The 12,271-nt window shown below is 48.3% G+C and overlaps 1 protein-coding gene across 1 annotated transcript in view; it reads right to left on the reverse strand.

Annotated features, from left to right (window-relative positions):
- The window catches only part of phactr3a (phosphatase and actin regulator 3a), a gene marked incomplete at both ends in the record, with an annotated part of 42,571 nt that overhangs the window by 14,930 nt on the left and 15,370 nt on the right, over window positions 1-12,271 (reverse strand). The window contains one exon of the mRNA XM_083641242.1: window positions 1,681-1,845. Within this exon, the coding sequence (XP_083497368.1) occupies window positions 1,681-1,845 (165 nt within the window). The remainder of the gene's footprint in view (window positions 1-1,680; window positions 1,846-12,271) is intronic.

A 12,271-nucleotide genomic window follows, 5' to 3' on the forward strand; every position in this document is an offset into this window, starting at 1 on the left:
CTCTTCTATTATACGGCTCTGCTCGCCACCAGGAAGTAAATTGGAGGAGACAAAGGGGGGGGGGGGGGGGTGGGGTTGGGGGGATTGAGTGGAGCAGTGGCAGAGGGAGGGAAAGTGGAGGCCATTTGGGACAGTAATTTGCTACTACATTATACAAAATGGACGTCTGCTATCAATGAAATGGCCCTATCATTCATAAGCGATGTAGGCCGAGCCCGCAACACGACTATCAAAGTGTTTCTGCACACCTCGTGCAAAACACGCACGCATTAACCTGAAGCTGCTGACGTTAAGTATGAGCTCTACAAGACGGATGGCAGCACTGTCTGAGTTATGTGAGATTTCCGTTTTACCAGGTCACACAGGAGAGGAGGAGAGAGCTTTTTTGGAGCTGTGGGATTCACCCACTTTCATGCTAGCTAGCCCCGTTCAGGTGGAACACTTTCTACTGCTCAACCAGAGAGCATGACGCCCCTTTGGATCAAGCATAGAAGAGCAGAGGTGGGACAGAAGTTGCACGGGTGCTTGAGGACCGGGAAGCCAAACGCCGGCCTGGATGGACCTCTTCTCTTAACGTGAGCAGCTGTAAAAGCCTCTCGGCATCATTCACTCTTTGAAGTCACCTTGGTTCAACAGCGACTCTCCATTACTGTGTCAGCATCACATTTTAAGCCTTAGTAAATATCACATGGTGCACAGGCCAGTGAGGCCACACTGCACAGTACGCCCTCTACAGGCCACTGCACAGTACGCCCTCTACAGGCCACTGCACAGTACGCCCTCTACAGGCCACTGCACAGTACGCCCTCTACAGGCCACTGCACATTGGAGCTTTTCGACGCTTTCATCAGCACCGTGCCATTTGCTCTTTACAATGATGAACTACAAGCCAATGTCTTGACTTAACCGCAGCTGTTATTCCCAGTGAGTTCAAAAGTTAACGTTCAATTAAAAAAAACACCTGTTAGAATCCAGGCTGCGTGTATCATCAGCAGTAAGCCAGGGCTAATGTTTGCTATGGAGACGAGACTTTTAAATTGTAGACAACGTTGTGCTTTTTGCACTTTGCACTCGTCTGGCTTCAAAGTAGGCTGAATATTTAAAAGACTTCTCTGGGGTCGTAATGAATTGATGAGGACAGACTTCGTTCAAAGGGTTGGAGCATTTTACTCACACCCTCTCATTATGTCTTCCTGACCTCATTTGTGAGAGGAGATGAGGTGAGTGTGTGTGTGTGTGTGTGTGTGTGTGTGTGTGTGTGTGTGTGTGTGTGTGTGTGTGTGTGTGCACGTGCGTGCATGCGTGTGTGTGTGTGTGTGTGTGTGTGTGTGTGCGTGCACATGCGCGTGCGTGCGTGTGTTTGTGTGTGCCTGCTCGTTGGTGTGTTTACTTGCCTATGCACATGTGGATATATGAGCCTGGAAATCTGCAGCTTTTCTACACTCTGTGCCACGTGTGTGTGTGTGTGTGTGTGTGTGTGTGTGTGTGTGTGTGTGTGCGTGTGGCCTATCAGCACCCGCCCACCCACACACACACGCGCACACACACGCACGCACACACAAACACACACGCACGCAGACACACACACACACACACACACACACACACACAGCACCCATCCGCCCACCCACCCCACACCCACACGCACGCTCACAAGCTCTACCCAGCGCTGCCCCCTACCTGTGGCGCTCTGCTTGAGCTTGTCGTTTTTCTTTTTCCTCCACTTCCAGGGCTTGAAGAGGCGCCCCAGCGTGGCCAGTTTGCTGTTGCGTCGGATGGGCGGAGTGTGCACCCCTGAGACCAGGCAGCCTGTCCGCAGCACCCTCTGCTGGTCCATCACCTCCACTGCAGCGGGAGCGATAGATGGGAGACGAAGACCAGAGGATGGGCGGTGGTGGAGGGTGTTGTTGGAAACAGGAGGAAGGAACGCATGGGGGAGTGTGGAGAGGAAAGAAATTGGCAGCAGGGGAAGAAAGCAGAAGACAATTAGAACAGCCACCTTAATACTGACGAAGCCATGATGGACTCCCAGTGCTGTGAGCTGATTCAATTAGAAAGACTGATTTAATGGAGGCAGACTCCCTCGAGACTGTCATTTCCCTACCAATCCCTTCCCTTTGAGCCACACGTCACACACATCCAAATAAATCCAGACTTACTACCTTGCAACTCGAGCATTGTACTTCCACCATACAGTTATAAAAATACAATTGAAGAGCAATGGTTCATGTTTAAAATGCACAAGTCTATCCTCAAAATATTTTCTCATATATATTTTCAAATGATAAAAAAGCATCAGTTCGATCAACTTGCTAACAAGAAATTCAGCAGCAACATGAAGGAAAATGAGAGGTATTTTGAGTGAGGTGATAATATCAGTTCCAAAAAATACTTCCTTATTATTCAGCCCGATCGCACGTGAAACGACATAGCTGTGGCTTCCTTATATATCCAATTCATGGATAGCTCTTCAAAATCCACCATGAAGCTGGTCTACACGGAGGCATACGGCTATAGAAACAGTTCATGATTTAATTAATGAATGGAAACAAATGTATTTCTTTGAATGATTTGCAAAACGAATTTGGTTTGTCTAATGAAGAACCTTTCAAGTATTATGCAACTCAGAAGCTTATTTCAAACTTTTGATTGACACTTATTTGGACAGCAGATCAACTTAGAGGAAACTATATTTGAATCAGAAATAGGCAATAAGGTAGTAGGTAAAGTTTATGGAATCCTGCAGAAGTCATATTCTGTTGACACTTTATTGAATTACGGCCAATGAAAACTTACCTTTAATTCAGTATAAAATAATGTACAGAACTTACTGCACTCGAAAACAAATTAATAAAGGAATTGTTTTAAATGTGGAATTGCAGATTCATTAATTCATGCTTTTTGGGAGTGTAGCAAGATTCAGAAGGTTTGGTGGTACTTTGATATAGAACATTGGTTATCAGAGGTATTAGGTATTAGCCACTTCAGAATCAGCTGTGAACCGATCCAGTGAGTGCTGAACGTCCCAGGCCGATGATGCCATCAGGACCACATCGTCCGCGAAAAGCAGAGATGAGATCCTCAGCCCATCGAACTGCAACCCCTCCCCGCCCCCCCCCCCCCCCCCCCCCCTGCGACTACGCCTCAAAATCCTGTCCATGAATATCACGAACAGGATAGGTGACAAGGCGCAGCTCTGGTGGAGGCCAACCCGAGTCCGACTTACTGCCAAGAACCTCGACACAGCTCTCGCTTTGGGCGTCCAGAGATTGGACGGCCCTGAGTAGTGTGACCCCCTCACCGCATATTCCTGCAGCACCTCCCCACAGTATCTCCCGGGGAACCTGGTCATAAGCCTTCTCCAAATCCACTAAATGCGCATACTCCCTAGGCCCCCTCCAGGATCCTTGCGAAAGTGAAGGGCTGGTCCGTTGTTCCAAGACCAGGACGGAATTCGCATTGTTCCTTTTCAACTCGAGGTTCGACTATGGACTGGAGCCTCCTTTCCAACACCTTAGAGTAGACCTTCCCCGGGAGGCTGAGTCATGTGATGCCTCTGTAGTTGGCACCACCTCTGTTCTGCCACTCCTTTGGCACGGCCACAGACCTCCACACAGTGTTGATGAGGCGTGTCATCCATGACAGCCCCTCAGCACCCGGAGCCTTCAGCATTTCTGGACAGATCTCATCATCGACCCCCGGGGCTTAGCCACTGTGGAGGTGTTTGACTACCTCAGTGACTTCCTTCAGAGAAATCACAGCACACGCTATTTATTTATTTATTGACTTATTGACTTATTTATTTATTTATTTATTTATGTATGTATTTATTTACAGTATGTATTTTATCATAATGGATGAGCTGTCCACAACCACCACCACTGCCATCCCAGCCCTTCTCTCTCTCTCGCTCTCTCTCTCTGTGTGTGTGTCTCTCTCTCTCTCTCTCTGTCTCTGTGTGTGTGTGTGTGTGTGTGTGTGTCTCTCTCTCTCTCTCTCTGTGTGTGTGTCTCTGTGTGTCTCTCTCTCTCTCTCTCTGTCTCTGTCTGTGTGTGTGTGTGTGTGTGTGTGTGTGTGTGTGTGTGTGTGTGTGTGTGTGTCTCTCTCTCTCTCTCTGTGTCTCTCTCTCTCTCTCTCTGTGTGTCTCTGTGTCTCTGTCTCTCTCTCTGAAAAGGAAACTTGAGGTTTCAATGAATGGCCACGTACATCGCCGCTGCTGTTGACACCTGCTACTCGTCTAAAGAGGAAATGTAAAATAAATAGATGTATTCAATGTGAGAAAAGCTGAGCGATGTGTGCCTACAGGAGGCTGACATCTTTGTCTGGATATTCAGCTGAGGAGGCAGGGATTTAAAAAGGGGGCGGGGGGGGGGGGGGGGGTGGGCAGTAGTGGTGGTGGGGGGATTTGCAGACTGACTGCTGGTGTGACGTGGGGTAGATTGATGGAGGAGGGAGGCTGGTGTAGAAGCTACTCCTTTTCATGCTTTTTACAGTTCCCTTGTTGGGCAGGCCAGGCAGTAGTAACAGTACGAGGATGGCGACTACAATTAGAGAAAGAGAGAGTGAAAGAAGAGGACAGAGGGGGTAGGGTGGGGGCGGGGCTGGAGGGAGAGAGAGAGAGAGAGAGAGAGAGCTCCAGTTTGGCATTTGACCCTAAAAGCGCCTGGAAACAGGTCAGCTGACCGCACGCGCCCGTCCACCCGAGTCACCATCACAACTGTCACACACACACGCACGCACGCACGCACGCACGCACACACACACACACACACACACACACACACACACACACACACACACACACACACACACACATTGTGGCAGATGTAGCGGCGCACGCAGAATCCAGGTCAAGCCTGAAGGAAAGGCACCCAGTCACACAGAGAAAGAGAGAGAGAGAAAAAGCTTAAGAGAGAGAAGGGAGGGGTAGAGGCGTATGTCTATGTCTGTACATGTGTGTGTCGTGTGTGTGTGTGTGTGTGTGTGTGTGTGTGTGTGTGTGTGTGTGTGAGTGAGAGAGAGAGCGAGTGTGGAGGGAAAGGATGGGGAGGGGAGGTGGGGTCAGGCCCGCTGCCGCTGTTGCCATGGCGACCGCATCCAGATGCTGCCGCAGCAGTGGGAGCCAGCGGGAGGAGCAAGTCAGTCAGTCTGTAGCTAGAGAGGAGAGGAGATGAGGGGAGAGAGGAGAGGAGATGAGAGGAGAGAGGAGAGGAGAGGAGATGAGAGGGGAGGAGAGAGGAGAGGAGAAGAGAGGAGATGAGAGAGGAGAAGAGAGGTGAGGAGAAGAGAGGAGAAGAGAGGAGAGGAGAGGAGAGGAGAGAGAGAAGAGAAAAGAGGGGAGGAGGAGAGGAGAAGTGAGGAGACAGGAAGAGGAGGGGAGAGGAGAGGGGAGGAGGAGAGAGGAGAAGAGAGGAGGGGAGAGGAGACCTCTTCACACATAGCCACGTCTAAAGCCACAGTGGCAGCCCCGGTGCATTGTGGGTAGGGGGTGAAGCCGCGTGGAGGATGAGATCTGTTTGCGTTTAGAAAAAAAGAGGAGGGGGCGTCAGGGTGAGGCAGGGGGGGGGGGGGGGGGGGGGGGAGGGGGGTTCCAGGGAGAAGAGGAGAGATGTGGGAGGGGGCTGTTGCTATACGGAAGAGCTTGCAGCAGAATCTGGGCTCGTCCAATCAGGGGGCGGCTATTTATAATGTATATTAAGTAAGTCTCCTTTTTTTTATAGAAGGGGAGGCTGTTCACAGAAAATGACAGGAATTGGGTGAAAGCTAAGCACATGGAGATTTCTTTTATCCACAGGATGAGGATGTCCAAATCGAAAAAATGTGTGTGAGATAAGCATGAATGGGCTACATGCACCATGTTGTGATGATGTGCTATTCTGATTAATATGCTAATGCTAATAGGATTTATTAATGTAAATCCATGGGTCATGTGATGTCGATGCAGTGGACTATTAGTCTCTTTGCTGCATGCCCGTAATAGTGCCCCCGTAAACAGAAGTCTGCACACATCAGTCAAGTTAGTTGGTTTGTGCTTCAAGCCTTATACAAGATTAAAGATGAAAATAATATCAATAAAATACACTTCATAAACATCACATGCATTAACAAACACGTGCAAATATGGTTGGCAAATAGATGCTAGTGTCAACTCAAAACATCATCTAAGAGTGGAATAAAGTATGCATGCAGTGTGCAGTTATTTAGCAAGAAAGCTCAAGCTGAGCTTCAAAGCCCGTCTGTAAATACCAGCAGGGACCAGGGAGGACCCCACCCCGCTTAAGCAGCCTGTCAGCACAATCACACGCTGAATATTCCTCTCCACATGTATACAGTGAGCATAACCCCATCCCCTCACACACGCACGCACGCACGCACGCACGCACGCACGCACGCACGCACACACACACACACACACACACACACACACACACACACACACACACACACACACACACACACACACACACACACACACACACACACACACACACACACACACACACACACACACACACACACACACTGAGCTGAGAGCTAGCCAATGGGAAATAAAGCCTATACCTTTATTACTGGCCGATATTGACAAAATCAGATATCACAATATTGCAGACCGAATACCTCAATATTGGTAATGTGGTGATATTTTGGAAATGAGTACTTTATTTTGCTTGCTTTCATGAGATATTTACACACAAGTAATTCTTAATCAGTAATATGTCATCAGTCAGTCAGTAATAGTAATATGGACCTGATGATCAGGTAAAGCTAATCATTGTTCATTTCACTCAGCCAGAACAGGCTACGTTCAGAGTACATTCAGATATGTTCAGAGAATTGTATCACTTTACTATAACTCAGCCTTTAAGACCAGGAAGAAGTAATATTTAAGTTATTTCACAATAATACAATATCAAAACCCCAGAAGATAATCTAGTCTCATATCGATATTATACAATATCGACCAACCCTAAATAAAGGTCACCAGAATCCTTTCTTAAAATGTAGTAGTAAGTCAGTCTAACAACAATGTTGCTTTTCTTCCAGCAATGAATGAATCGTTTTATCATTCAAAAGTACTTTATAAACAAATACGTGCAACACAGTCCAATTTAAGGGCACGGTGGTGCAGTGGTAAGCGCTGTCGCCTCACAGCAAGAAGGTCCTGGGTTCAATTCCCGCCTGGGACGCTGTGGGCACTGAGGGTGTGTCCCCATTCACATGTGCCTATACGGGCCCAGGTGGGGTCGTCAAAAAGGGCCTTTCTGTGTGGAGTTTGCATGTTTTCTCCCCGTGCTCCCCTGGGGTTCCCTCCAGATAAGAACCCCGCGGCAAAACAAACAAAACAAACCAAAAACAGTCCAATTTCAGATGATTTCTATCCTTGTGTAAATATGGCCGCTGCAACAAGGCAAAGAAACACAATAGTGGATGTTTATGTGACCTTCTCAGGTTGTGCTGTGGAAGCACTTCAGGATGAGTACTAGGGTGACATGGACGTCACACTCGACAGTGTGGTGTTGTATCTCTCGCTGCTGAATCACCTGCTCGGCACATCTGATGAGTCTGTGTTTTTAAAGTCATAAAACACAAATCAGAATTGAATATTGCCTTGTTATAAATCTGGCGCACTAGATCAGTATACATCAATATCACAACTCTCGCCGTCAAACAACACATCAAATAGCAAAGCAGCAGAGGTCTTGGGAGGGTTGTCAAGTCAACTTGAAACATATTCATTTGCCCATCACTCGACGAGACACCATTTACAACTTTAATAATCGAGTGAAATCGCGTGCATGTCAAGTCCATTTCCGCCCCAAATCTGTTGGTTGATCTTTGAACGTCAAGGAATTCAAAGAAACGCTCATAATAATAATGTTTCCTTGTCATTGTACCTGCTGCAAGTACCAGGAAACCAACCAAGCAATTAGCAATACAAAAAACACACACATCATGGTGTAAACTTTCCTGAGTTACAACTGCTCTCTCACTCACTCACTCACACACACACACACACACACACACACACACACACACACACACACACACACACACACACACACACACACACACACACACACACACACACACACACACTCCTACGCAGAATATCTATTTGTGTCTCACCACGGCTATAAATAACAGCAGAGCCGAGCGACCTGTGACTCCAGCATCCCTCCACAGTCCACAGAGCCTAAGTTGACTTGGCCGCTCCAGTCCCCCCGTTGTCCTCCACAAAGAGACCGACCAGTCCCCCTGCTGTCCTCCACAAAGGGACTGACAATGTGCCCTTGAATGGACCACCTCCTTACCCACTGCCATGCCAGCTCACCCCTCCGCTTTACCCCCCTGGCACTGCAACTGTGCCACCATCTGTCTGGAGCCCAGTGCCTCAGGGGCCCTGCCACAGTCAAGACACACAGCAAGGAGCCAATGCAGGGGAACAGGGCTGAAGGAAGAGCATAAGATGACAAGCAAGGAGACAATGCAGGGGAACAGGGCTGAAGGAAGAGCGTAAGATGACTAGCAAGGAGCCAATGCAGGGAAACAGGACTGAAGGAAGAGCGTAAGATGACAAGCAAGGAGACAATGCAGGGAAACAGGACTGAAGGAAGAGCGTAAGATGACAAGCAAGGAGACAATGCAGGGGAACAGGGCTGAAGGAAGAGCGTAAGATGACAAGCAAGGAGACAATGCAGGGGAACAGGGCTGAAGGAAGAGCGTAAGATGACAAGCAAGGAGCCAATGCAGGGAAACAGGACTGAAGGAAGAGCGTAAGATGACTAGCAAGGAGCCAATGCAGGGAAACAGGGCTGAAGGAAGAGCGTAAGATGACAAGCAAGGAGCCAATGCAGGGAAACAGGGCTAAAGGAAGAGCGTAAGATGACAAGCAAGGAGCCAATGCAGGGAAACAGGACTGAAGGAAGAGCGTAAGATGACTAGCAAGGAGCCAATGCAGGGAAACAGGGCTGAAGGAAGAGCGTAAGATGACTAGCAAGGAGCCAATGCAGGGAAACAGGGCTGAAGGAAGAGCATAAGATGACTAGCAAGGAGCCAATGCAGAGAAACAGGGCTGAAGGAAGAGCATAAGATGACTAGCAAGGAGCCAATGCAGGGAAACAGGGCTGAAGGAAGAGCGTAAGATGACAAGCAAGGAGACAATGCAGGGAAACAGGGCTAAAGGAAGAGCGTAAGATGACTAGCAAGGAGCCAATGCAGGGAAACAGGGCTAAAGGAAGAGCGTAAGATGACAAGCAAGGAGCCAATGCAGGGAAACAGGGCTGAAGGAAGAGCATAAGATGACTAGCAAGGAGCCAATGCAGGGAAACAGGGCTGAAGGAAGAGCGTAAGATGACTAGCAAGGAGCCAATGCAGGGAAACAGGGCTGAAGGAAGAGCGTAAGATGACAAGCAAGGAGCCAATGCAGGGAAACAGGGCTAAAGGAAGAGCGTAAGATGACTAGCAAGGAGCCAATGCAGGGAAACAGGGCTAAAGGAAGAGCGTAAGATGACTAGCAAGGAGCCAATGCAGGGAAACAGGGCTAAAGGAAGAGCGTAAGATGACAAGCAAGGAGACAATGCAGGGAAACAGGGCTAAAGGAAGAGCGTAAGATGACTAGCAAGGAGACAATGCAGGGAAACAGGGCTAAAGGAAGAGCGTAAGATGACAAGCAAGGAGCCAATGCAGGGAAACAGGGCTGAAGGAAGAGTGTAAGATGACAAGCAAGGAGCCAATGCAGGGAAACAGGGCTAAAGGAAGAGCGTAAGATGACTAGCAAGGAGCCAATGCAGGGAAACAGGGCTAAAGGAAGAGCGTAAGATGACTAGCAAGGAGCCAATGCAGAGAAACAGGGCTAAAGGAAGAGCGTAAGATGACTAGCAAGGAGCCAATGCAGGGAAACAGGGCTAAAGGAAGAGCGTAAGATGACTAGCAAGGAGACAATGCAGGGAAACAGGGCTAAAGGAAGAGCGTAAGATGACAAGCAAGGAGCCAATGCAGGGAAACAGGGCTGAAGGAAGAGTGTAAGATGACAAGCAAGGAGCCAATGCAGGGAAACAGGGCTAAAGGAAGAGTGTAAGATGACAAGCAAGGAGCCAATGCAGGGAAACAGGGCTAAAGGAAGAGCGTAAGATGACTAGCAAGGAGCCAATGCAGGGAAACAGGGCTAAAGGAAGAGCGTAAGATGACTAGCAAGGAGCCAATGCAGGGAAACAGGGCTAAAGGAAGAGCGTAAGATGACTAGCAAGGAGCCAATGCAGGGAAACAGGGCTGAAGGAAGAGCGTAAGATGACTAGCAAGGAGCCAATGCAGGGAAACAGGGCTGAAGGAAGAGCATAAGATGACTAGCAAGGAGCCAATGCAGGGAAACAGGGCTGAAGGAAGAGCATAAGATGACTAGCAAGGAGCCAATGCAGGGAAACAGGGCTAAAGGAAGAGCGTAAGATGACTAGCAAGGAGCCAATGCAGGGAAACAGGGCTGAAGGAAGAGCATAAGATGGGAAGCTGAAAAGAGTATATGAATGCGAGAATGGCCGATAGCAGCAGTGAGAAAGTAGACCCATCAGTGTCTCACAGCGGCCGGCCGCAGACTGATTTATTATGGGGGGAAAGTGAGAATGATGAACACCTTCACAGAATGACTCTATTCAGCCTCTAAGAGGAGTGAGTCCACTCAATGTCCACACTAACAACAACGTGTTGCCTGGATGCTCTAGTCTAGTCTAGTCTAGTCTGGTCTAGTCTAGTCTATTCTATTCTATTTGCATCAGTTTAGTTTCAAGCCATTAGAAAGCTTTTCTCTTCTCGTCCATTAGAATTATTTCGCCCATTGTCATGAACCTAATCTCATAGAAAAACTACCCTCTTTATGGTTATTGTATCGCTAATATTATTCAGCCATCAAAACTGTGCTTTACCACACATCAATGATCAAATTACCTAAGAAAAGATCTTTCTTATTCTCATCCAAGACACTTCTGAGCAATGCTACTTGCCACAAATGCATTTGTAAAACACTGATCATTGTGTTCTGAAGAGGACACACAAGGATGACTCAGAACACTGATCAGTGATGAGTGATGATGCACTGTTCTGGGAAACAGACTCTCCTGGACCTGGTGATGATGAAGACACAAGGGCCTGCAAAGGTCAAGCAGTAGATCATCAAAGTGATCACAGAGCAAGTGTGAAGCTCCGATGTGTGGCCGACGAGCGGGTGACATGATGTCAGCGAGGCCAGCAGCCAATAGGAAATGCCTGAGGGCCTTGTTTGTTACCATATGTTGGTGTGGAGAACGAGGACCAGCGGGTGACTTCTCTAAGCCATGCTACAGCATCAGGAAGGAGCACTTACTGTACAATGTTCTAGTTCATTCTCAGCACCAGGCAGGGCTACAGACTGTGGCTGTCTGTCTGTCTGTCTGTCTGTCTGTCCCCTCAAAAGTAGACCAATCACAGCAGCTCACGCTGCTACGTGCATGACGTCACATGCGGGCATCAAACAGCACAGAGGTCAAAGGAGGCACACGCAATTCTCAGCCCACCAGAAATGTTAATATCTGCGTAAATAAAGTCAACAAAAATGACTAAAAAGTGTCAGAAGTTTACACACACAGCTGCACGCACGCACACGCACACACACACACACACACACACACACACACACACACACACACACACACACACACACACACACGCACAGACCAACCAGCCTCTCAACACTTTCCCAACAACAAAAACCAGAAGAAGATCAACCAGCCTCTCACTACTTTTCCAACAACAGCAGAAGAAGAGCCTGAATCTGTATTTTTTTTCTTGTCTTTTTAGCCTTTATTCAACCAGGCTGCTCACGTTGAGAGATTTCCATCTCTTTCAACACTAACACACACATTCATGCCGGCAAGCTGACCAGTATAACCTCAGTCCGGAGCAGTTGGTGTTAAGGGCCTTGCTCAAGGGCACCTCAGTGCTGGTAATGAGGGAGGGGCAAGCACTGCCTGTCACTTTCCCCACCCAGGTTTATCCCACCCGTTCCGGGGACTGAACCAACGACCTTCCGGTCACAAGCTCGCTTCTCGAACTTTTAGACCACTCTCTAGGTACTTCCACACAGGCCCACAGTTTTGGGCTAAGTTCCCGCTCTAAGAAATCTGATCTTATTCCATCAAATAAACGTCTCCAATCAGGTAATGGAAGTCCTTGGTTCACCCCGCCTATGTCGGGCTGTTCCTGCAATCTATTAATCTAACAACTGCCAGATTCATATTGACTC

The sequence above is a fragment of the Poromitra crassiceps genome (genome assembly GCF_964638095.1).
Source record: "Poromitra crassiceps genome assembly, chromosome: 8".
Classification (NCBI taxonomy): domain Eukaryota; kingdom Metazoa; phylum Chordata; class Actinopteri; order Beryciformes; family Melamphaidae; genus Poromitra; species Poromitra crassiceps.